The sequence below is a fragment of the Equus quagga genome, chromosome 4, assembly GCF_021613505.1.
Source record: "Equus quagga isolate Etosha38 chromosome 4, UCLA_HA_Equagga_1.0, whole genome shotgun sequence".
NCBI lineage: Eukaryota > Metazoa > Chordata > Mammalia > Perissodactyla > Equidae > Equus > Equus quagga.
In genome coordinates this window covers 100,469,410-100,497,003 of record NC_060270.1, presented here as the reverse complement: position 1 = coordinate 100,497,003, position 27,594 = coordinate 100,469,410, and the positions used below count along the sequence as shown (strand labels likewise).

Genomic DNA, 27,594 nt, shown 5'->3' with positions numbered 1-27,594 from the left:
CTATTGAAAGAAATAAGCATACAGTGTAATGAAAGTTCATGGACAGGGTTCTGAAAAACTTTCCCAGATTGAATGGGGAAGCATTAATAAGCTCCTCTTTGATCATTTTTTGATGAACCTAAGAAGGCTCATTTTTAAAATGTTTAAATGACAGAAAAGAGACATACCACCAAATCATGTGTGAACACAAAAGAACTATACACACACACACACACACTAATAGGGACTAAACAGATGAAATTGGTGATATTGAAACTCGTTTTTCTCTTTTTCTCTAATATCTGGACTTGTCTACTCATGTCTGCCTTTTTTTTTTTGTAATGGGAACTAAATTTGTTACCTTATAAAAGCACGGACTCTGCACACTGTTGGAGTATGCTCAGCAAAGACCACCTGCATTGGAATCACGCAAAGTGCTGGTTAATGCAGATTCCTGTGCCCGGTTGGAGTTGAGACCCAGGAATCTGGTGGTGGTTCTTTTCTGTGAGCGAACATTATGCACCCTAAAGCTTTAGAGCCTGTAGGCCCCATTTCTCATGTCATCTTTAAATGAAAAACTACATAGATTGTTTGGGCATTGAAATAGGAGTTTATTTTTCTCTGCTAAGTCACTGTACTTCCCGCATTTCTTTCCTTTCCTAGCCCCTTCCTATCACCACAAGTGATAACTTCAGTTTAGATGCCTTATGATTTTCATAGTCTTGCTATACTGTACATGCCTAGAAACCCACAACAGATTTTAGTTGCAAAGAAGGAGCTGCTTCTCTGCCCAGTAACTAGTAGGCTTAATATTACTATAGTTTCCCTTTGATCTCTGCTCTGGTCTGGCTCCTCCTGTGAGTCACACACTATTACAGTTCAGTTCCTCATCACTCTGCTTTACTGTGAGGGAAGGAGATTGCTCAGGGAATGACGGTAACTATGAGTTGGCTTATCGAAGGGTGTGTCTCTGGAGGAAGCATTACAGTTGCTGGTTTGGAGCAGTTAACACAGACTACCACTGCAAGCAGAATATAACAGCAGAAGTGACTCTCCTCACTCATATGCATTTTATTTTGATTTAAATTGAATTTCAGAAGGCAGAAAGGAAAGGGTATAGTTTCACAGTCTGTAACTATGGCTTCGACTTGGCTTCCTGTTGTAGAGATGTATTGTTGTCTTTCGTTCCCCAAACCCAGTAGTCATGACAGGCTGCATTTCCATTAAGACCATAACTTTTGTAATTCATTGTTTTTTAAATTTATTGCTGCTGCTTCTGCATTTTGTTCTTTTTCAGCAAATGCTATTGAAATATTCCTAAGTAATTTTGGGTCATCCTCAATCTTGTTGCTCTATCGTCTCTACATTTCTCCTTTTCAGTCCTGCTATTGGCAGAGCTTTAACCTTTCCATTGTTACATAGTTATTTACTTTTAATTCATCGCATGATTTTTATTCCTTTTATCCTCTACTGTTGCCTGTTCTCTAAACACAAAACTTTCCTTTTGTAAGACCTTTCTACCAGCTTTGGATTTTGTTTTTTCCTATAGCATCTTAAATGTTCCAGAAATTAATCTGTCTCTGTTTATCATATTTTTCTTTTTTGTTGTGAAATATAAAAAATTAAATTAATTGACCTAACTGAAGCAGCCCCCTAAGTCTTTTGCTACCTATTTTATCTTCTCTACAGCGCCTATTACTGTATGAAATTATTTGCTTTTATATTAATCATCTGTCTACTCTACCACTCCCACCACAACCACTAGAATGTAAGTTTCTTGAAGCAAAGTCTCTATCTTAAACATCATTGTAGTCCAGCACCTAGGGAGGTGTTTTTGGCGTGTTACATGTAAATATTTGACTACTGACTTTCTATCTGCATAAAGAAAGACTAAAGCTAATATATAGAAGCTAATATATAATATATATATAATATAATAATATATAATATATATATAAAGCTAATATAGAACTCAATGTGTGTAACCCTTATCTTAATTGCAGTTATTCTTTTGTAAGTTGCTCTTTTTACTGTGTTGTATGTTTTGAAGCATGGCAGTCACGTGAGCAGATCTACATATATCCAGTACTCTGTGCATGACAGAGCTTGTGCTTTTTATTGAGAATTCCTGTCAGAGGAGTCAGTTTGACCAGTTTGTTGGATAATTGCCCTTACATGTGACTTTTCCTTTTTCCCAAAATGACATTTTGAGATTAAAAATATAATTTGAAAATTAAAAGACCATACCTCTTACTGAAACTTGAGTTTTTCCAAAAATAAAGTCATGCTAAAAATCTTGTCTTTAATCAGAAACCAAGGAAGAAAGCTATGGAAAGTTCTAGCAACAGTGATAGTGATTCAGGCACATCATCAGACACCTCAAGTGAAGGCATTAGTAGCAGTGATTCAGATGATCTAGAGGAAGATGAAGAAGAAGATCAAAGTATTGAAGAAAGCGAAGATGATGATTCTGATTCAGAGAGCGAAGCACAACATAAAAGTAACAACCAGGTATTAATAGTTTTGTTGGTAGTATCTACATATTATTCATATTTAGGAATTAATTGGTTTATCTTGACTCTCAAAAGTCTATAAAGTTTAAAGTTAATCATTGCCTTTAGTTCTTCCTTTTGCATAAGAAAGAAGAGCAGATGGAGAAACGTTTTTAAAGGGATATTTGGTGTATTTTTAGCAATCTTTATATATCTATCGTAAGTCATAGGAGCACTTTTTAAAGTGTCCCTTTTTTCTCCAAGTTTTGCTACTTGATGTTCTTTGTTTTAATAGCTGTTAAGAAGTTGCCTTTTAATTTTTATTTGCAGGTGCTATTACATGGTATTTCAGACCCAAAAGTAGATGGACAGAAAGCAACTGAAAAAGCCCAGGAAAAAAGAATACACCAGCCATTACCTCTTGTGTCTGAATCCCAGACTCACTCGTCATTCCAATCCCAGCAGAAGCAGCCTCAGGTTTTGTCACAGCAGCTTCCATTTATTTTCCAAAGCTCTCAGGCAAAGGAGGAATCTGTGAACAAACACACAAGTGTAATACAGTCTACGGGATTGGTGTCCAATGTGAAACCTTTGTCTTTGGTAAATCAAGCCAAAAAGGAAACCTATATGAAACTCATAGTTCCTTCTCCTGAAGTACTTAAAGCAGGGAATAAAAATACCTCTGAAGAATCTAGTCCTTTGACCAGTGAATTGCGATCCAAACGGGTGAGTTAAAAAATTTTTATAGAAGAATTTTATCATTAGAAAAATGCTTTTATATAGTCTTGTAATATACAAGTTTAAATTAAATTTTACTGTTATTTTTATACTTTCTTAGTCACCAGGAATAGAATATGCACATCAGAAAACTAAATTTCTCTGATTTTATGTTTACATATACATCTGTTTAATATATTTTTGGCAACATAATCATATCATTTTCTCCCCAGATTTAATGATTTAGCATTAAGAGGAGAAATGTGTTTGAATAAAACATACTTCCCAATTACTTTTATTTAAAATCAATGTCCTTTTTTTGTAATATCAATATATATTTTTTAAAGAAATGAATTCTTTAGTAATTTACCTCTTTAGTCATATGATTTATCAATTTTAAGTGTAAAAATCCTTTATAAAGAATCATTTTCTTTTGCCATTCCTAGTGAATTATATGAAATACAAAATATTTTGAGTAACTTTTACTTATATACAAACACCAGAATCACTCATCAGAGAATTTTTTTCATCTTTATTTTCTTGCTGTTGATTTTATATTACTGCATAGTGTACATCCATATGTCCAGGAGAATTCTAGTAATTAAATGACCAGTGCTTTTTATTCTAGAACCAGCCCAGAGTGGAGAAAAAATATTATGTTTGAACACAGTATCCTGTCCTTTGGTTACAAAAATTATCATTGGGCATCGTAATCATTAGATAGCACTTGTAGGGCACTTACTGCTTGCCAGCCATTGTTTTAAGTGCCGAACATGCATTTACTCATTGGATTCTAACATCTATAAGTACTACTAATATTATTATGCCCATTTATGGATGATTAAATTGAGATTCATAGAATTTAACTCTCCCAAGATCACATTGCTAGTTAGTGATGGAGCTAGAATTCAAACCTGGGCAGTGTGGTACTAGAGTCCTTGTTCTTAACCACTGTGATATGCTGCCTTTCTTTCTCAAAAAAGTTGCGATGTTCTTGTCCATTGACTCTTATTTTACTGTCAAGAATTTAAGATCAGGGCCAAAGAAAAATGACGTGAATAAATAAGGCTTTTTTGATAATCTAAATGAGTAGTTCTCAAGCCTACGTATACATTAGAATCACCTGGGAAACTTTAAAAAAGAGATACCACCTCCGAACAATTGAATCAGGATCTCTTGTGTTGAGATTAAGGTATTATATGTCTAAAAAGCTCCCAGGTGATTCAGATGTGCAGCCAGATTGAGAACTAATCTAAATGAAATAACCAATGGTAATATCATCATAATATCATGCATATGATAACTTGCAATGCACTGATCAATCATAAGAAATTATCGCTGGCATCACATTATTGATTTTCCACGAATAAATTAAGAAAATGAAAAATTACATTATTTGGGGGCCTGCCTGGTGGTGCAGTGGCTAAATTTGCACGTTTTGCTTCGGTGGCCCAGGGTTCGCTGGTTCGGATCCCGGGTGTGGACATGGCACCACTTGGCAAGCCATGCTGTGACAGGCGTCCCACATATAAAGTAGGGCAAGATGGGCACAGATGTTAGCTCAGGGCCAATCTTCCTCAGCAAAAAGAGGAGGATTGGTGGCAGATGTTAGCTCAGGGCTAATCTTCCTCAAAATAAATAAATAAATAAATAAATAATTTTTTAAAAATTACATTATTTGGGTTATTTTAATTTTTCATTAATGTATATTCCACTTTAAGATTAATGAATTTACAGAACCACATCAAGTTATTTGCATTATGAAAGGCTTCTTAGTTAAAGAGTTTTATATGGCTTCCTATTAGAAAGTCATTTATTAAACATTTGCTTAATAAATTTAACCAAGGTAGGCTTTTTACACAAATGGTCTTATCTAATCCTTACAAAATTGTATGAGGTCTAGAACTAATGCTCCGAGAGGTTAAATCACTTGTGAACATCATATAACAAGTTTAGAGCAGAAGGATTTCAAACCAAGGTCATATAGATTTCAAAGCCCATGATTAAGATGAAATAATTCGGTGTTTCTGAAATAACAATGGTAGTTAATGGGAGAAGTTTTATGTGTAGACCTTCACATTAGGCTCAACTCTAAATGACTTTACCTACTTTTTATTGGTACCTAGTATTGAGTTAAAGAATATTTTATGAATAACTTCTCTTACATCAGCTCTCTTTTTTTATATGACAGTCTAACATGTGGAATTTTGTTTTATTTCTTATGACAGTCTCAGTCACTTCATGCTACCTGCTATCTGTCTACCTCCCTCACTATTCTATGATTTTCTTGAGTATTATTTAATCATTGGATCCTTCCATACCTTATACTGTAGACATTTAATTCAAATCAATATACCTTAATTGGATATATAGACCAGGAGTGAATTTTCTTTAACAAGTTTTGCCTAGAGGATTTTTTTGTGTGTGTGTGTGGTCTTCAGAGACTCAGATAGGGGCTGGGGGAGCAAGAGCTTGGAGGTAGGACAGAGCTTCAGCCCTGTCTCTTCCCCTACACCTGTCAGCCAAGTGGATATCTTAAAGCAGCAAGAGACCCGCTACTATGCAGGTCTCCATTTTCTCCCCTCGTACTTCATGTCTACCACCCCCAATATCTAAAAGGATAACGTGTTTGCTTACTAAAAGAGTAACTGATACTATTCTTGGGATAAACTGTAATGATACTTGGTTATTTTTGAAAACCTTCAGGTATCAATATATGGGAAGTGATTCTTCAGAATTATAGAGTGATGAGCAATTTCAGATTTTAAAATATAAAACTAGAGAGAAAGTTTTCGTTTTCATGGCTGTTTTGATCATAGATGCATTTAGAAGGAAAACTTACTACCTATAAAGAAAGAGTACAAAATTATTATGTGACATAATTTCGTACTAAGAAATGAAAATACACTAATTTTTTCTGCTTAAAATTTAAATCAGCATGTATTAAGTAAGAAGTATAAGTACATTTTATATATACTTACACAGTATATAATATGTAATATTTATCATAGATAAATCATTATAATTAAATGATAAATTAATTAAAATAAAAATTAAAATCATCATTTATCAAGTAAAATTAAGTATATTAAAGTATTTTATGTAGAATTTTGCTATAAAATTATTTTTAAAAGGTATATGCAATTATTTAGCATAATTTCCATATTTTATTCACTGAATACGTACTAATTAAGCACTTTCTTTTTGTGAGGCATTGCCTTAGGTACAAATATTATATGACGGTCTTTCTTTACAAAGGCTGATTTTTACCTTAATTTTCTAAACTAATACCGTGAAGATGTTAAATAAGATTAAGAAGTTTATATAGGAATTGCTTACTGCTGTTTAGTACTGGTGCTTTAAAATATATAGTGTCATTCTATATGGCATTCCATCTGCCTTTGTAATTGTGAAATACCTACCACAAATCTTTGCTGACTTGAGTGCTAAGAGCCTGGATCTGATGCTCACAGTACTGATGATTTTAATTTTAAAGCAACCATTTTCGTTAATGAATTTTACCTTCCGAAATTCAACTCTATTTCTCTTATTTTAATCATTCTACATCAGTTTATTTTTATATATTATTTTAATTACACAAATTTAATAAAATTCATATGATTTTATTCTTTTCAAGAAGATTCTGATAGCCAAGTAATTTTTTGTTTCTTATTTGCAGATGTAAATTTTATGGCTTAATGGTTTACAAATAAATTTTTCCCAAGAAAAGTATAATTTTTCTAAACTGTTTTATTATCCTCTTTCCAGTGCTGATGTGCTGAAGGCACTCTAAAGCAGACTCACAGAATGTTGAGCCGCATTCCCCCCAGCTTCATAGCACGTATACCACAAATAGTACAGGGTAGAAGAGAAGGAGGTAAAGGGGCTCGAAGAACGGAAGCAGTGAGTGCTTCTAGTTGGGACAAACATGCAGAGCTTCTGGGTTTGGATTTTGAAGAATGAACAGGATTTTAGCAGCTAGAAATTTATAAGAGAAGGACGTTTCACGCAGAGAAAATGGTTATAACAAGATGTGGAGGTGGTGTAAGTGTGATATGCACGGGGCATGGCAAATAGTCCAGTTTGACTAGAAACTTATGTTAGTGTCTACTTGAAAAGTCATTTGAATATCAAAATGAAAGTATTTAGACTTTATGAAGTTGGCAGTTATGGAGGAAGCACTAAAGCTTTTGACCAGAGGTAATAATAAAATGAGGCTTATATGAAGATAAAATTGGCATTGGCGTCTAGCATATCTTGGGACTTGAGTGGGAAGAAATGATAGTATGGCTTAAATTTGAGCAATACTTCCACAAAAGAATTCAAAAGACACAGTAATATGGCTGACTTGGAAAAAGAAAAGTAAAGGATGTTTTTAGGCTTTCAAGTTTGGATTATTGAGAAAATGGGAGCAATAGTAATGAGAGGGAGACAGTCAAGAAAAATATATATTTTGAAAAACAAAGACTAATTGAATTTTAAACCTCTAGCCAAGGTTCAGCAACCAACTAGTCATCACTTACCACTACTTTTATAGCACTTGTATATTTGATTTAAATTTGTATATGAGCAGCTGTTGTCAGATAATGAAGGCAAATAAAAGTCATCTTTACTTATTTATTTTAAATTTTTGTTTCTTTGTGGTAACATATATATAAATTGGTTTATAACATTATATAAATTTCAGGTGTACATGAAAGTAATCTTTGTTCTCATAGTACATCATTGTATGTTTTTAACTTATGTTTCAACAGGAACAATACAAACAGACATTCCCAGCACTGTTAAAGAAACAGGAGTCCTCTAAGAGCCTGAAGAAGGTTATTGCAGCTTTGTCAAATCCAAAAGCAACCTCTAGTTCACCAGCACATCCAAAACAAACATTAGAAAACAACCACCCTAATCCATTCTTGACAAATGCACTTTTAGGTAATCATCAACCAAATGGAGTTATTCAAAGTGTCATTCAAGAAGCTCCTCTAGCACTTACTACCAAAACTAAAATGCAGAGTAAGATTAATGAAAACATTGCTACTGCATCCAGCACCCCTTTTTCCTCACCTGTAAATTTGAGTACAAGTGGGAGAAGAACCCCTGGCAATCAGACAACTGTAATGCCCTCTGCGTCTCCCATACTGCATAGTCAAGGGAAGGAAAAAGCAGTTAGCAATAATGTAAACACAGTAAAAACACAGCAACACTCTCATCTTCCAAAATCTTTAGTGGAACAGTTTAGAGGAACAGATTCAGACATTCCCAGTAGTAAAGATTCTGAAGATTCAAATGAGGATGAAGAGGAAGAGGATGAGGAAGAAGATGAGGAAGATGATGAAGATGATGAATCTGATGATAGCCAATCAGGTTATTTTCTATTTTAAAATTTAAATTATTTCTCTAAATGCTATGTGAACCAAAACACTTCAAAGAGGTTCTTAATTCACAGACTTATAATCATTGTTATTCACTGTGTTTCACACAACGATGTGCCTTTCTCTAATGAACTAGTAAAGTATAGGAGTAAATGGAGTTGGAAATCCTAAACTAAATTCTCAGCTTTGTTAATTCACTTAACATTAAACAAATAATAACTTTAAAGTGAATATAAATGATGCATGAATTAAGAAATAATTTCACAAACTTGCTTAATTGTCATTTAGAACCGTTTCATTCAGGGCCACTCATTCATCCTTTTTTTCATCTTTTCTGCTGCTTGTTGAAATGTGTCACTAGATACCTTGAACAAAGGTCAAATTGTAGTCACAGTCATTCAGAAGGTCCCAAAAACCTAAATCCCTGTGAATGTTCTTTAACAACACAGAATTTATTTAATAACATAATAGAGTACTCTCTGAGTTTATTTAGGTTCACTTTCTAGTTTGGGGTTTTTTTTTTTAACTTCTTTTTGTTTTTATTCCCCTAAACTCTCCTTGTTCCACAGAAGACTGAAAACATAAAATATAAGATTGCTTAGATTTTAAATACAAAGCTGAAATACATATTATAAAAGTTTTTGGATTTGTTACCAGTCAGCCACAAATCCAATTGTAAATTTCTAACCACCACTATGAATAAGAAAATAAAGTCAATTACACAATTTAAAGTATCTATAAGGTAAAAACAACCTACTTTCTCAGGGTAAGAACAACTTTTCTTGGTAATATTTTTTCCTGGGGTTCCCATAAATACAACTTTGCACGATAAATAATGCATATCAATGTTAATAACTTTCAGAGGCAAATTTTTATAATGAACATCAATGTAGGTAGATAGTACTACACAAAACACTATTCCACAAAAGCTGTTTTCTAGGATCCGTTAAGATACAGTCCGAGTATCAGTCCTATGTTTATCAAATTTAATCTAGAAATAGATATTACACATCTGTAGAAATGGATGCATGTATAGGGCTACAGTGCTAGAACAAACTTAAGTTATTAAATCTTTAAATTATCCCACACAATTATTTCTGTAATCCTGGTCTTTTGTGAAGACTGAGAAACCTGATGAAGTCTTGCACCTAAATTGAATTAACTAAGCCAAAAAAGGCAAGAGTCTCCCCCAGAAAATCATTCTATTGTACTTCAAAGTCCAGATGAAAGAATAAAGGAAGTTCCAGGCTTCTCTTTCTCATACTGAACCTAGTAAGCTTCTTAAGTGATTGGAGTCTATTAATTTAAATAATCAGTTCTATTCCCTCTATTCTTTAGTTTCTCCAATAAATTAAAAGTGATTTTGAAGCCACTAAGCAGAACTCTTGTGAATAGTGTCATGTGAGAAGAACTGTTAAAGTGTTGAGTAAAACAGATAACTTTTCATGAAGAATTTTGAGGATTTATAGCCCGCATACTCTGTACTCAAATTTAGCGTGTAAGATCGTGATTTTTAAATTTACTCTTCAGGAAAGTTGCTCATTTGAGTTCTCAATCACAGATGCTGATTCCTGAACTATTCCATTTAGATACAAACTGCAAACTGTTGGTAATTATTTAGTTATAATATACAAATGCTTCTTTTACTTCCCAGAATCAGATAGTAATTCAGAATCAGATACAGAAGGATCAGAAGAAGATGATGATGATGATAAAGACCAAGATGAATCAGATAGTGATACTGAAGGAGAGAAAACTTCAATGAAAGTGAATAAAACAACTTCCTCTGTCAAAAGCCCTTCCATCAGTCTCACAGCTCACTCAACACCTCGTAACCTCCACATAGCACAAGCCCCAGGCTCTGCTCCTGCTGCCTTATGTTCTGAATCCCAGTCACCTGCTTTTCTTGGCACACCTTCTTCCACACTTACTTCAAGTCCAAACTCTGGTACCTACACTTTATTTTTATTATTGTACAGTAGAAGTCAAACCATAGCAAGAATTCTTATTTATACTGGGTTCCAGGGATGATCTCATTAGAATACAGTGTTACAGCTAGATTTTAGGTTGACTAAGAAAGGTCAGCATGTATTCTCAAAGGGTATGACCCATTACCATTTTTATTCTCTGTGCTTCCAATTTAAGAACCTGATTGATAACAGCTCTTGATTTTGTGTACTTTCCTGCTTTTGTGTTCAGTTTATGCTTCTAGGATTTAGAATTTGATTGACAGAGTTTTTTGTATTTTATAAAATTGAGCTCACTTGGTTACTTAAAATACAGTTGCATATCTGCCCAACATTTAGCCAATGTCATTTGTGTTAGTGAGTAGCATTATTATTCCATTAACATATTTGACCTTTTATAAACTTCTAGAGGTCTTCATTAAAAGTTTTTACATTAATATTCCAAAACTACTCTCTATTCTCATTTCAATAGCTAAGAAAATAAAGAGGTATACAGTAAAATATTACGTTGTTTTACTTATTTCACTCTTTTCTTGGAAATTTCTAGTTTGCTTTCATTTGCCACAAACTAGTATGATATCCTACTAATTTAAGGTGCATGTATTTGTGAAACTTGGTCATTGTCTATGAAAAATTTTACATAAATCATAACCCTATTCTTTAGTACTTTAGATTAATTAAAAGACAGAGTAGTATTTTTTACTTTGGATTTATATGAACATAGAAGTTATATTATTTTTAAATGTGTGAGCCACCTGTTGAAATTTTTCAGCGTCTTAAAACTCATATTTTCAAAGAAAACAACTGTACATGGCTTTCAGAAACCTCTATCAACTATTTCCCTCCTACTTCTTTAGCTATTTCTTTAATACAAAATGAGAGGAAAGCTATATATTTTTATCTTGCATGGTACTTTCTTTAGAGAGAAAAACTACTCTGTCATGCAGACCAAAGAAAAAAATTTTCTATACAATGTTCTGTTGAAAACCATCTAAAAATATTGTACAAGTTGCAGAAATACACTAAATAGTCCAAGTGATTAAGATATATTATTTAAAGAGAAGTCTCAAAGCTATCAAAAACTTGTCATCTATATAAACTAATCTTTCATGTTGACTGCTTGAATTTTCTTGAAGGCAGTTCCAAAAGAAGAAGAGTAACAGATGAGCGTGAACTGCGTCTTCCTTTGGAATATGGGTATGCAAAGCAGCATTTCTCTTTATGCTTCCCCTACATATTTATGCTCGTTTGACTTCTCATTCTCCACTATTAATAAAAGTGAATATACTGCATAATGCTGATTAGAGCAGAAGAGCTAGAGCAAAGGCCAAAGAAGTTGATCTATCAGAAAACTGAAATGAAGGCTAACAGCTATGTTTCGGGGTGGCAGAGCTGGGATGGCATCGTGCAGCCAGGTGGGAACATGACTGAGAAGGAAGCAAGAGTAAATCATTTGGCAAAGGGCAGGGACACAGTTAAGAGTGTCAGAGGTTTTTGTGAAGATAGAATTAAAGGACAGTGAAAGCCTCTGTGAGCAAAACTGAAAGACTTGAGCAGAGTTTGGCTAAAATGGTTTAATTCAAACTGAGAATTTTCACACTGGAGGTATGTGCTCCTCAAAGAGCAGGGAGCCAGATTTTGGGGCCAGCCCAGTGGCCCAGCGGTTAAGTTTGCAGTTCCGCTTCTCCGCAGCCCAGGGTTCACTGGTTCAGATCCCGGGTGTGGACATGGCACCACTTGGCAAAAGCCCTGCTGTTGTAGGCGTCCCACATATAAAGTAGAGGAAGATGGGCATGGATGTTAGCTCAGGGCCAGTCTTCCTCAGCGAAAAGAGGAGGATTGGCAGTAGTTAGCTCAGGGCTAATCTTCCTCAAAAAAAAAAAAAAGAAAAAAGAACAGGGAGCCAGATTTACTTTACTCTTCTCACTTAAAACTTTTCAAATGTAAAAAATCAGTACACATTGGTTAATAAATATGTCCAAATACTCAAACACCAGTTGTTATTTCTAAAAAATTTAGTGGAGTTTCATGTGTAAATTGAGTCTTTAATTTTTAGTTGAATTACTTAGCTGAAAATCTAAATAATTTTAATAGTAAATGTATCTGAGTTGTATGGTTAGGGGTTTGTATTTCTTTGTATTTTTCCTGTTTCTGAAAGAGCATGTGTTAATAAATTTTTTTTTTTAATTTTTGAAAGCTTTCTTAAAATTAAAGTATGTTATAACCCTCATTTCTGTTACGTGTAGCTGGCAAAGAGAGACGAGAATAAGAAACTTTGGAGGGCGCCTTCAAGGAGAAGTAGCATATTATGCTCCATGTGGAAAGAAACTTAGGCAGTACCCTGAAGTAATAAAGGTACATACTTTTCACCAAATAACATACATTTGGTGCCTTTTAAGCATGCTTATGAAAAAAAAGTGCACTCCTTTCTCAGATAAAGTTCCTTGATACAACATATTCTCTTGTATGGGACTAATGTACTTAACCTAAATTGATCTCCTATAAATCCATAGCCCCTTGATAGAATATTCAAAAACATTAGTGTCCTCAAGATAGCTATACATCAAAGCTGGGTTGTAATTATTAAAACCTGAAGTGGAAAAATATGTGATTTTTTCAGTATCTCAGCAGAAATGGAATAATGGATATCTCAAGGGACAATTTCAGCTTCAGTGCAAAAATAAGAGTGGGTGACTTCTATGAAGCCAGAGATGGACCGCAGGTATCCACTTTTTAAAAAGTATAGTCTTTGAACCAAAAAGTAGTACCATAACCTAAATGAAGTAAACTTCACTACTCTCTGGAGCATTGCCTTTTGTTAGTTAATTCATATGGAGCTATACATATAACTTTGTGGTAAACGCTCACCAAGGCCTCAATTTATTATGTTTCAGTAACAAGGAGCTTTGACGTAGTAGATGTCTCTTTCTGATTTTTTAAGTAAACTTTTTCCTGTTTATTGACTCTATCAGTAATTTTACAGTTTATACAGGTATAAAAGTATCTGCATGTTCATGTGAAATATAGGAAAACATTAGTTCCCTGAAAGGTAAACAGTTTTTAAAAATTTATTTGAGTAGGAAAAATACGTTGTGATAAGTCAGTCAAAAAGGGGATAAATATGACTTAGTTTTTTGGAAGGATCTTATCCATTGGATTATGCAGTGCTGTATGGTCCATTTTTACAAGTTTGGTAATTTAGGGGGAGGGGGTGGAATTCCTTAATATTATTGGAGTGAAATTTCTGGTTTTTGCAGAAATTGAATTTTTACGTTAATTATACACATTTCTGAAAATATCAGTACAGCTCCCTTTTGAGCTTGAGGGTTGAGTCCACAAGCTCACTAAGCAGCACAGAGAACCCACCGTGGAGACCTCGTTTCCTACATTTGCTTTAATGTTCTGCCTTTGTTCCTTACTTGGATTCAGCTGCATATCCTTATTATCCGCCTTGAACTTTAGCAGCTCCATTGAAAGAGGTCCTAGTTAAGGAGTGAGGAGACCTAGATTCTTGTTAATCCATGAAATAGTTTTGTGATTTCAAACAACAACAAACTAGTGGCCCCCTTTTCCCAAATTTTTTTACCTGCAACATGGAGACAATAATTTTACTTCCACCTCAGGATTATGGTGAGTTTAAAATGAGATCATGTGCATGAAAATGTTTCAAAAGATTAGAATGCTCAGCCAACTGAAGTTGATATTTTCTTTCTCAACTGAAAGTTTTTCCCTTTTGGCCATTATAATGCGCAGAAAGAAATTTTTGCTGGCAATTAATATTTTCTATTGTGAATAGGCAAGCTTTTCCATCCTATCTTACCCTCTAATTTTATAGTTATAGAAATAGAAAAGGTCTTCCTAATTTTGCAGAAGGTTTATTATGAAAGCTCAAAGATTGAGGGCATTTTCTAAGATCACACAACCTCAACCAGGAGACACATAACCAGAACTCAAGATTTCTGACACTGTTCTTCTGCATTCATCATATAACCTATTTTCCATTGTTGTCCATGACTTTTTAAGGAACAAGTTATATCCAGATCCACTGGATTTACTGTTTACTGGTAATTCTAAAATGCCAAAATATATTTATCTGAGGTTTAACTTCTTTATGGAAATATATTCTAGGATTTTTCTATTTTTCTTTCTATTTTTTAAACTTAAAAATAATTTTTAACTCAGATTAAATCTGTCACCAAACAGAATCTCAGAAGTCTCATGAACCACAGTGTTATTTTACATACTCCATATATACTGGATCAGTTTTTTAGTCATAAAACATATTAGAAGGCAATAATAATTTTACTTAAAAATCTGTCTCATTTTTTAATCTTTTGATTCTTGTTATCAAATCCTTACTTGTCTTGTTTATGCCAAAGATATCTCTATGTTTTGAAGTTCAGTAGATTTTTGTTCTGAGAGGGAAGCTAATTGCTGTTCAATAGATAAAGGATTTTTTATTTTGTATCAGTGATAATTAGACTTAATCTATAAAGCCTCATTAGGCAGAGCAGAATGTTCTTTGACATCCATTCACTTTTTATTAAACATAATCAGTGTTTTCCAAATGCATATTGTCTTGTTGAAAGATAAATTCCAATCAAGGAAATATGATGAATTACTAAATCCAGAATACGTTAAGCTGCCAACATTTCAGCAGCCTGATAAGGGAAAATATTAGCAATTTTGAGAGCACTTTTCTCATTTAAAAAAAAATTAGTAAGTTGAATTCATTTCAGGATACTTTTAGAGAACAACAATTAAAGGTAAGTAATCCAAAAAAATGTTTAGTTAATTAATTAGAGATGCATATAGTTGTGGAGCCATATACCTTTCTATATATTGTATGATCAATATGTATAAACATATAGTAATTAGAAATATATATAATTATATAATAATTTTCTATGAAAATTAACAAAGATTATATTTTTGTTGATTAACCATGATGTGTAATAATTTTGGTTGGCCTAAATTTTGTAGAAGATATAAAATATAATTTGGGACAAGGACACTGTTACCATGCAGTGAGGATCTGTGTGTATTTACAATGTATCTGCCTTTCTAAAAATTATATAAATAGTCTGATGGCTGTATATATAGTGAAAAACAAAACTATGCATCTTGAAAGGCTGGAGGGAAATATGCAGAATTTTAACGAGGGATGTAATGGTTGGTGGTACACTGGGTCATTTTTTTCTTTCTACGTTTCACGTTTCATATTTTCTGGAATTTGCTTGTATTACATATAATGTGAAAAACAATTTCCCATTTAAAAGAATAAATGCTTCTACCCTTTGTAATCCAATAAAGCTAAGCATTCCGTTTTCCAAATGCATGGAGATTGTATATAATGATTTTAAATGTTAATGATACAGTTTTCCCAGCTTCTTATATTTATTTTGGGTGTTTGATGGCAAATGAAATACCTTATTTGCAGATTCATTAGTATTCTTAATCACTCTCCTAATAAAACATTTGCATTGGAAAATGTATTTTCTCCATCATAGTTTTATTTTTTCTCTTGAAACTTACACAGAAAACCCCAATATTAGTTCTATAAGTTCTAATTTTGTTCAAGGCATTTCAAAAATTCCAAGAATGGTATTCCAAACCTCTATATTTTACTAATGAAATTTAGGAGATGATAATTTCTCCTAGAAGATAATATGTGCTGTAGAGAACCATGGTTATTTTGTATAAGTTAATCATTTTTAACTCAAGATATTTCTGAGCTTAAGATAATGATGATACAAATCTTTATTAACAGCAAACACTTGTTCAAAATATTAACTAACTTTCTGTATAATACAGTAGGATGAGAGGTCTGAAAGCTCACATGTATTGAAATTTAAATATATTCATTATTAACTAAAGGACAACAATCTAATGATTACCTTTAAAAAAAGAGAGAGAAACCCTAATTTAAGTAGATAGGATTGACACACAAGAAATGAGGAGGGAAAAGCATTTAACCTGTTCATTATCAGTTTTATTTATTTCAGTTTACAAATGTGGTAAGAGATCTGTAAAATCAGCTACTTGTCAGTATCTACTGATACTTAGATATTAAACACTTCCTACCAGCTTCTGTAGAAACCATGATTTTTGTGATGGTAGACTTAGTGGAACAAAATGAACTTTAACATTCTTCATTAGTTCGTGCTATACTGGCTGGCTACCTTCTAAAGAAATTCTGTTAACTATTTTAGCCAGTGAAACCTCTTGGAAAAAGATGTAAGATAAATGGATTTCTTACAGACTTCTGCTCCATTAGATTATAAAGAACTTGTGGAACCTAATGTTTATCATCGTTTTCATTTTATTTTGTTTATGAGTGTCAGAATGATAGGAAGATTGAACTAGACAGATTTTAGTAAATATAAAACAGAGTTGTTTTTATTTACCTAAATGTGGTACTTAGGTAAAAAGGTAAAAGGTATTTACATTTTTGTATGAATATATGAAGGCTTTAAAATAATTTGTTAATAACAAAGATTATTTTGAAATATATGATAATCTACTTTGAAAAGCATTTTTTGTGGTTTGTAGAGAACAAAACATTTAAGCATAAATGTGACAACTAAGTTTATTTTTTTCAACTAGGAGGTTCACAGAGTACAATAATGAATATTTATTATGTTCAGGCCAAAAAAGCACAGAAAAGGAAAGATGCAAAGAAGGAACGGGCTAAAAGTGACTTGGAAAATGTTGCTTTCTCTATTTGAGATGTCTTTTTTTAAAAAAGATATTTCTTCTTTTTAATAGCATAAGGCCATAAGAAAAGAAAAATATCTATAGTTCTTACTGAAAAAAGCCTTTTTTCTTAGCCATTTAATCAATAAATGTTTGTGTCAAATACTTAATGTGCCAGGCTTTTTTTTCCCCCAAATAAATTTTCCCTAAAGGCATTTTCTATAAAGGAAATTCTGAACATATTTTATTATAGAAATGAAGTTGAAAGCCTGGCTTTGAGGAAAAACTAGTGGTCATAGAGAAACTGAAGAGTACAAAAGAACAGAAGTTATGATCACTAGCTTGGAGAAGCTTATTGTCTGAGGAGGATAAAACACTAAGGACAATGCTGTCCAGCTAAAACCAACATTTTGTTAGGAAGGAATAAGGGGAGACTTCACAACAAAGCAGGCAACGCAGTTTCTGGCAAGATTGTAATGCTGGTAATTATTTCAAATAAGTGAAGAACAAAAGCTTGGGAGTCAACAACCAGGGTTCTAATTCAACTCTGCTGTTAACTGCCATACCTAATGCAGCATAGCTGTGGGCACATAAGGACACTGAGAACATGAAAGATCAGTACCAGAAATCTAAGTCTGGAAACTTATGTCACTAATCTGCCAGGTAGGATTTTTGATGGCTAGGCAAGGGCGTGTACTAGGAGGCCAACTGTGTGAATCCAAGTGTGGAGCTGAGGAGGTATTTGAAAGTCTTGACTCTTAGAGGGTAACCTACAGTGAGTAACTGGAAAGCATAGACAGCACTGTGGAAACAATTATATCAAATGACATCTTTCTCAATTGTTTTTAATAGATGACATCCATCTCCCAGCATAGATAGCTGTTCTTACTCTTTCACATCTTTGAGTGCTATTCAGTATATGATATTAACCGACTATGATTAAGGTAGATTGAGAATCCCTAATGCTGTTAAGTTTATGGTATATAAAGCTATCACTATCTACCTCTGACACCATAAAGTAGCTAAAAATAGACATAATACTAAACTGTGAAATAGATATAAGGAAGTCCAACAAAATTTGATTTTTCTCAAAATGTTAACTTAGTTTTTTGTAAAATATGAAATGTCAAGCTCTGTCAAAAATATTTGATACCCTTGCTTTACTTGTGCCCTAAGATTTTGAAATTGATTCTGTTAGTGAATGTAGAAAACCCAGTTAATTAGACAATTCAGTGTCCCTAAGATAAGGTGCAGACAGACCAGTTGCTCATGAGATGTTCAGCTATACTTTAGAGTATCATTTGTGAAGAATAATAGGTATGTTGAAATAGAAAGTCATATTTAAATTAAATCTCATAATATCTCATCTTTTTTTGAATTTCTGAATACAGAAAACATTTAAAAATTTATTTGAAATAAGTGCTTTCTTTAAAATTCTGTTTGGTTTTTAAAGCATAAAATACTTAAGAGCAATAAATTTGTCAGTTTTCTCAAGAATTTCTCCATCCTGTATCTTAACTTTGTTCAGAAAGAAAATCTCACTACCATTTTCTTTTTCCATGCCGCTTAGAGATTACTCCAAACCTTAATCACCTTTCTAGTCTCCGTTCATGCTTCTCCTTCACATCCTGGTAGTCCTCTCTCCAAAAAAAGACCAATGTATTCATCTTCTTTTCCAGCTCTAATTCTCACGTCCTAATCCAGATCATCATTTCTTTATCTTTTGCAGGTAAATATTCGCCCTGAGCTAACATCTGTTCCCAACTTTCCTCTTTCTTTTTTTTCCTCCCCAAAGCCCCCAGTGCATGGTTGTACATCCTAGTTGTAAGTCCTTCTAGTTCTTCCATGTGAGCCACCACCACAGCATGGCAACCGACAGACAGGTGGTGTAGTTCCACTACCAGGAAATGAACCCAGGCTGCCGAAGTGGTGAGCACACCAAACTTTAACCACTGGGCCATCAGGGCTGGCTCCAGACCATGATTAATTTTTAAGTGACAATTGAGACAACTTCTTGTCCCAACCTCTAAAATCTTTTTCAAATTCATTACTACTCAGGGTGTGGTCCTTGAATCACCTGCATTAGAATAGCCTGAGCCTAAGGTCCTGGTTAAAAATGTTGGTCCTTTTGGAAAGAGGGCTTTCTCTAGCTTACCTTTAAAGAACGTATGCCTTGTACAGAGTAGGTGCCTCAACAAATGTTTTAAGCTGTAGAAATTATTTTGTAATATATTACAGTTTTACAGTGTACTTTTCTAATGCTTTACAGCCTATGGTGTGAAGTGTACTGATCTCATTTGCTTATTTACCTTAATTATTTTGTTCAATCTTCTGAAATCAAACATAAACCCTTTTTTTCCCTGTCTCTCTCACTGTAGTGTTTGTGTAAGTGAATGTGTTATTGCTAAAGATTTAAATTAGTAACTCTTGAAAGCAGAATTATAATGATATAATAGACTTAATTTGTCACCATCTCCATTGTGTTGATCATTTCTTTTCTTTTTTTTTAATATACTATCATTCTGCAGCATGCTTTCCTGCTCATCTTTTTTTTTTTTAATTTTTTTTTTCTTTTAGATTTTATTATTTCCTTTTTCTCCCCAAAGCCCCCCAGTACATAGTTGTATATTCTTCGTTGTGGGTCCTTCTAGTTGTGGCGTATGGGATGCTGCCTCAGTGTGGTTTGACGAGCAGTGCCATGTCCACACCCAGGATTCGAACCAACGAAACACTGGGCCACCTGCAGCGGAGCGTGCGAACTTAACCACTCAGCCACGGGGCCAGCCCCTTTTTTTTTTTTTTTAATTTTTATTTATTTGTTTATTTACTTTTTTGAGGAAGATTAGCCATGAGCTAACATCTGCTGCCAATCTCCCTCTTTTTTGCTGAGGAAGACTGGCCCTGAGCTAACATCCATGCCCATCTTCCTCTACTTTATATGTGGGACACCTACCACATCATGGCTTACCAAACGGTGCCATGTCCACACCCAGGATCCGAACCAGCGAACCCTGGGCTGCCGAAGCGGAACATGCACACTTAACCACTGCGCCACCAGGCCAGCCCCGTATTTTCTTTTTATTCATATCTTTTAAATCTTAGTCAAGAAAGATTATTTTCAGGAACATTTACTATCTTAGTCTTAGAAATTAAGAAAAAAGAATTAACAAACCTACTCTTTTGATGCATAATTTCTGATTGACAAAAAAGCTTATAACGTGAGTCAAGTGATGTAAATTGTATTTGCTCTTCCTGAGGAAAAGTTTATTGAGAAAAATACTTCTTTTTTTCCTTACCCACAATTATTTTAGCTACTCAGTGAATTAAAGCTATAATATAAGCTTCAAATTTTCCCAGCAATCCATTTCTCATTTTCTAATATCCAGGAGTCAGAAAACGTTTTGTATAGCCCCCAATACAATATGCAATTCCCTTAGAAAGTATTTACTTTATAAATGTCAAGGGCAAAAATGTAAATGATAATGCCACTATATTTATTTGTCTGGTAAGTTTTGGGCACCAACATATTCTGTTCCTCTTTGACACAGGTATATTTTCCTAGCTGAATAAAAATATAACTGTAAAAATTGTAGAGCCAGCCCTGATGGCCTAGTGGTTAAAGTTCGGTGCTCTCACCGTTTCGGCAGCCCAGGTTCATTTCCCAGTTGTGGAACCACACCGCCCATCCGCCAGTTGCTATGCTGTGGTGGCAGCTCCCATAGAAGAACTAGAAGGACTTACAACTAGGATGTACAACCATGCACTGGGCCTTTGGGGGGGGAAAAAAGTAAGATTGGCAACAGATCTTAGCTCAGGGTGACTCTTTCCCTGCCAAAAAAAAATTGTAACTCGATAAAAAAAGATAAATTGATCAAACCCTTTAAACCTTTGCTAAAAGTTGATTTTATTATTAATAAGATACTTTAAAAACTGAATGCAGGGGCTGGCCCCGTGGCCAAGTGGTTAAGTTTGCGCAATCCGCTGCAGGCGGCCCAGTGTTTCGTTGGTTCGAATCCTGGGCGCGGACATGGCACTGCTCATCAGACCACGCTGAGGCAGCGTCCCACATGCCACAACTAGAAGGACCCACAGCGAAGAATATACAACTATGTACCAGGGGGCTTTGGGGAGAAAAAGGAAAAAATAAAATCTTTAAAAAAAAAACTGAATGCAGTTTCCTTTATGGACTCTTTTATTAGTCTCTCTCTTCTCCAAGTGTCACAAATGTCACTTTTATATTTTTCAATTTATGTGATGTGTGCTGCCTTGTTTCCTAAAAGCATAACAGAGAAATGAAAACCTAAACTAATCAAAAGCCTCCCACACTGGTAAACATAAAATTGTTTTGATGGCTTCCTTCTTAGTGATTTATGGCCTAAAAATGCAGTTAGTACAACTGTTGTTCCTATTGACTTCATTTGAAATCTCAGCAAAAAAATATCTTATTTTCCTCAGAGTTAATTTTTAAAATTATTTGTAGCATGGGAATTACTGAAAAGAAGTAGTAGATATTATTTTTTAACATATAAATATATGGACTATATGCATTAATTTTTTTCTGACACAGTCCTGCCTTGACATAATCTTGGCTGTGCTTTCATGGCCGAATATTTAGATCAGTGACTTAGCAAGTATAAGAACATCTTCGTAACGTCTATTAAGTACATCTAATGGTCAAGAGCCAGGTTTTAGATGAGACAGTCCTAGATTCAAATCACAGTTCTATTCCTCATTGCCTCTGTACCTCAGGAAACTATTTAACCTCCGTAGGCCTGAATTCACTCAATGATAATGTAGGGACAATAAAACCCACCATATTAGATAGAACTGTTGTGAAGATTAATGTATATAATGTATTCAAAATCCCTGGAACAAAGCACAGTAGTTAGAACGTGAGATGTAGCTCTCATCCATTGTGGTAGCAGGAGTAGTGTTTGTATTTTTAGTACCCATTGAATGAGATACTCAGAGACTCCTTTTCCCACGTTAGGAATCATGGCACAAAACATAACTGAAGAAATTTTTATTGTTTCTGGTTGCAGAATTGCCCACAGTGGTTCAAGCTAAATTCCTAGTTAGAGATTCTTTTAAGAAAAAAAGCACATTTAAAAAATTTTCTTAACCTTCACACTAAAGGAATTATCTCTTTTAAAAAAAAGAAATAATAAAATAATTATTTTAGAAACACTATTTTTAAAAGATGCCTTTCCTATATCAGAACATATTCCTTTGGACTCTAAGTAAGGTAATATAACAATGTATTCATTTTGATTAACATATAGAGGGTAACGAACACCAGACTCAGATTGTATCTATGCACTGAACAGGATAATACCTATAATACACTAGCATTGTGCTGATCTATGTGCTTGCATCAGGAAACTTAAACTGTGAAATCTCAAATATATACAAAAGTAGACAGAATAATGTACACCATGTACCTATGATCAGCTTAGAAATTATCATGTGGCCAATATTGTTTTACGTGTACTCCTATCTACTTCTCCTCTTCCATAATTTGTTGAAGTGAATCTTATACATCTTATTTCATCTGTAAATGTTTTAATTTGTATCTCTGAAAGATAAAGACTTGTATTCTATAATAGTACCACACTACCACTATCACACTTTAAAATGATAATTTCTTGATGTCATCAAATACCAGTCATTGTTCAAATTTTCAATTGTTCCTTAATCATCATAATTTTCTGCAGTTTGTCTATTTGAATCAATATCTAGGTAAGGGCCACACAGTGGGATTGTTTCATACATCTTTTAAGGCTCCTTTAATCTTTCCACAGTTTTTTTACTTCTTGAAATTTATTTGTTGAAGGAACTAGGTAATTTGTAGAATTTCCCTCAGACTGGATTCTGCTGTGTAGTTTAACATACACTTCTCACCCTATTTTTCCTATGAAATTATAGTAATTAAGTCTAAAGGCTTAATCAAATTCAGGTTTGACTTTGGCTGTGGTGGGGCAAGACTAATTTATAGGTGATGAAATGAACCTCCATCAGGAGGCTAAGGTTTGGTTGTCTCTCTTTTTGGTGATTGGCAGCCATTCAAGTTCAATGCTTGGATCCATTAATTCATCAGGTATTGCAAAATGCTGATATTCTAACTCTTACTTTCTTGGTTTATTAGCTGTAATATTTCTATAAAAAGAAACATTAATGTGTTATTTGGATAGCTTAATGTTTGATTGAACTGATGACCCGTAAGAACAACCCATAGAGGTGTCATCACACAACTAATATTTTCAAATATTTGCCAATTTTGTGGTCACTGTAGTTCAGAAACGGTGATTGTAAGATATATATCTCTATTTATATGTTTATAGATACAGATATAAATCTCTCTATGTACGAGCAAGAATACCAAAGATTTGCCAATGGCTATGAACAATTGTAAATACAAATTTAATTTAAAAAATAAAATTCCTAAAGTTTGTACCAGCTTTATAAATTCCAAAATATCTGTGACTTTACCTAGAATTTTCTGACATATTGATCACTTGTTTTTACTTTGTTTGTAATATATTATTTCTATAAAATGTTAATTAAAAGGGAACGCAGTGGTGTCTTCTGAAAGAAGAGGATGTCATTCCCCGTATCAGGGCGATGGAAGGTCGTAGAGGAAGACCACCAAATCCAGAGAGACAGCGAGCAAGAGAGGAATCCAGGATGAGACGTCGGAAGGGTCGGCCTCCGAATATTGGCAGTGCTGAATTTCTAGATAACACAGATGCCAAATTGCTAAGAAAACTGCAAGCTCAAGGTAAGAAATATAGTGTCTGACACTGTAATTATCATACTAAAAAGTATAAGTATTTCTTATGTTTGTGACTTATGAGTGACTGACAGTGCTCTCAATTTCTAAAAAGTAGATATTTGTGTTAGAATAAAAATGAGAAAATAAGGAGTCCCACTGGTAACTGGAGTTCTTTGATTAGGTAGGCTCCTCTCAAGAGCCGTACTCATAAACACATCATACCTTGTGTGTTTAGAATTACAAAGGTGGGTGATAAGCTTTTAAGGCTTGCACAGAAAGGGAATCAACCAGCACTTGGCACATGCCTTAAGGTTGTGCCAACCTTCTGGAAATTCTCATTTTAACAGCTCCCGATTCCTTGAGGTGTTACAAGGGAATAACAACAAAATATGTGGATCTGTGGAGTAAATTTTCAGAGAACTCCAATTACTGGTAAGTAACCCCAGTCTTTTAGTTTGAGTTCTTCTGTAGTCTGAATATATTGCATATATTTTCAAAATCCCCAACTAATAGATTTAAATAAAAAAGTATTTAAGATCACCAGAAAGCATCACTTCTCAAGTACAAAGTGCTTGTAATAACCTCAAGTGTATTTATGATTCAGAATTATCCATAAATTATCAAGAAGGAGTTCCAATGCTATGTCTAACACAGAGAAAACTGACTAAAATAAAAGAGCTGTGCTATGCGTTTGAGTTCTAGTTGCAAATATGAAGCCTCTTAAGGCTATCTAAATGCGTAGGAACATATGTATTGATGTCTTATATTCACAAGAATATATATAAACATAAAAATCCATGGAAAATAAAGGTTTAATAATAAAAATTGACTTAAAGGACTAACAGAATTTACTTCCTCTCATTGGTTTTTTTTTTCTGGATGAAAAGCCTGACATGTCTATTTATTGTAAACACCATCATAAAAATAATTTCTTTGTAGCTGGTTTGTTTATATTATAAAACAAATATCCCTGACAAATCTCGTAGAACAGCATGCTTTAAAATAAAGGACACTCACAAGTAGAATCATTATTACAGTTTTTTGTTAATCTATCCAGAAATGTCTACACACATATACATGTTCAAACACTCATATATATAATATGTATATATATATATGCATATATAATATGTTGTGGTATACATGTATGTATCTTTTGAGTTCTAAAATAAATGGACTTACAGAGTACATACTATTCAGCTTTTTTTTCCACTTAGTTTATCTTGAATATCTTTCTGTATCAGCACTTAAAAATCAATCTTGTGTTTTTAATGGCTGAATCATAAGTGATACCACGTATGGCTCTACCATACTTCATTTGACCGGTCTCTTTTTGATGACTGTTTAAGCTATTTCCTTAATCTTTGCTATCACAAACAATGCTGAAATACATACACATTAAACGTATCTTTACATCCTTCTCCAGATATGGCTAGCTACAGTATAAAATCCTAGACATAGAATCTCAGAATCTCTTAATCAAAGGGTATGTGCCTATTCAATTTTAGTAGACAGCAGGCAAATATTATATCCAAATAGGTTGCCCCAATTCATACTCCACCAGTGGCGTGTAGGTTAACTGCCTGGCATACAACTTAATGTTGTGTAAGTTTTTCTCTGCCTTAGTATCTTAGTTAAATATTTTTTGTGTTATTTTATTTGGTTTCTCTTAAGACTTTGATCTCTCCTGAACAGTTGCTAGTGAAGGGTAAAAAAGAAAGTTAATGTATTGACAGATATAGCCATACATGATGAGTTTTTAAAATTAGAATTGTCAATAAACCGCTCACTCTTTTGAAGAATGGATAATTGTGTTGTGTGCATTGTTTGCATAAAATAAGAAAGCTTGAAACTAACTGATACCAAAAGCATGGGCTCTTCATGCATGTTTTGCATATCTAGTATTAATATCATTAATACTTAGTATCCAAAATGGCAACCTTATATTTGCAAAATTAATTGAATTTTAATTTAACAAAATAGAAGTTAATTATTCACCTTTTACCCAGTGTTTTTTCTCCCTCTAGATGTTGAATTGGTTTCTATAACACAGCATACTTCTGCCTTCTTATATTATGTTGTATTTTGCAAATTCTGTTATCTTTGACCTTATTGTGTACATATGTTCTTTCTGAACATATGTATAAATATTAAATATGTAATGGTAAATAAATAATTATTGTCAATATTTACAAATATATGTGGTGTAATATGCATGTTTTTTCTTGGAAAGAAAAGAAAGTAGGAATAAATCACTTTATCACCACTTTTATTTCTAAAAGGCTTCTACATTAACAGTTTGGGGATTCTAGAAGTTTCTGTTATATTTTATTGTCCTAGTAGGACTCAACTAGACTGAAAAACTGGATTTAATTTGAAGAAATGTTCAAAGCAGTAAAATAAATGTGAACTTAGAATGTACATCCAAGCATTGTGAAATGGGAGCTCTCTAATTTCTTATAAAATACAGTTAAGAAACTGAAAAGCTTTGAATATGAAAAAGACTTTCAAACTATATAAATAAACCTACCTGTTAATTGGCAACACCATTCCTATCTTAGATTTTCTAAGATATCAAGTATCACCTGCCCAATTCATGTATCATAGAATCTGACATGCCATAGTCTATATAATGCACCAGTATTTTAAGATGTACCACTAAGAAAGAAGAGTGCTGCCAACTGTCAGGCGCATTCTGACTTTAGGTATGTTTAAAAATGCATCTTAGAGTCAAAGAAATGTGGTATATCCAAATTATCCCTAATTCTATGTGAAAATAAACTTTATTTCGAAAATAAGCTTTCATCTATGAAATTTAAGCAGACAAGTAATTTCCTAAACCATAAAAGATATTTTTCAAATTAATATTTCAAAATTTAGTTATAACAGATAATATTTTAAGCAACCATAAACCAAATAAACGAGAAGATATTGAGAGCAATTTATTCCTCAGAGCCTCAGTGAATTTTCGAGGTCTCTAACTCATTCTCCTTCCTCCATAGTGTCCCTAATTTTTTAACATTTTTTTACATCTTCTTCTCCAACTGATCATAATATAAAATTTAAGCTATATAAATTTGTAATGATTAATCAAAATGGTATCTTCCTTGCTGAAGTGGAAAGATAGGAGTTGAAATTCTTGGTGTTTGTCTGTCCTAAGGTTTTAAAAATTAAAATTGCCTTATACCTGTATGGGGCTTAAAATTGACTGATACATTCATACGCAAGTATGCACCTATATAGTTTCCTTTTTATAAACCAAACTTCTATTGGAGAGCATCAATTTAGCTTGGAACAAAAGATCATACTTATGTCACATTTTCTCGGAAACATTTTTTTAACCACTTAACACGTTTTTCATTTTAAGGCAGATTTGGGTCTTTACAGCAGAATTCAGTGAAAGCTTTCAATCCTTAGATGCTAGAAAAATATTTTACCTGATACTGTATAGATGAGAACGATGTCCTTCAGGTATATTATTATCAGAGGTTGCTGACTCTGCAGGCCGGTTTATAGATTTTTATTTCCCAGAGTATTTAGTGAACAGATTATTTTTATGTGGCTCAGAAATTTTTGATGATGCTTATAAGCTCGTAATATTG

At 33.5% G+C, this 27,594-nt stretch overlaps 1 protein-coding gene across 23 annotated transcripts in view; it reads left to right on the top strand.

Moving 5' to 3' along the window:
• Positions 1-27,594, top strand: part of BAZ2B (bromodomain adjacent to zinc finger domain 2B) — a 391,257-nt gene that overhangs the window by 280,199 nt on the left and 83,464 nt on the right. For 18 of the 23 annotated variants that reach the window (XM_046658349.1, XM_046658355.1, XM_046658352.1 and 15 more), the window contains 8 exons: positions 2,290-2,490; positions 2,802-3,197; positions 7,943-8,549; positions 10,212-10,505; positions 11,661-11,721; positions 12,771-12,879; positions 13,145-13,246; positions 23,788-23,998. In XM_046658349.1, coding sequence (XP_046514305.1) covers positions 2,290-2,490; positions 2,802-3,197; positions 7,943-8,549; positions 10,212-10,505; positions 11,661-11,721; positions 12,771-12,879; positions 13,145-13,246; positions 23,788-23,998 — 1,981 coding nt within the window. The remainder of the gene's footprint in view (positions 1-2,289; positions 2,491-2,801; positions 3,198-7,942; positions 8,550-10,211; positions 10,506-11,660; positions 11,722-12,770; positions 12,880-13,144; positions 13,247-23,787; positions 23,999-27,594) is intronic. The other 5 variants (XM_046658360.1, XM_046658359.1, XM_046658353.1 and 2 more) reach the window with 2 other exon arrangements.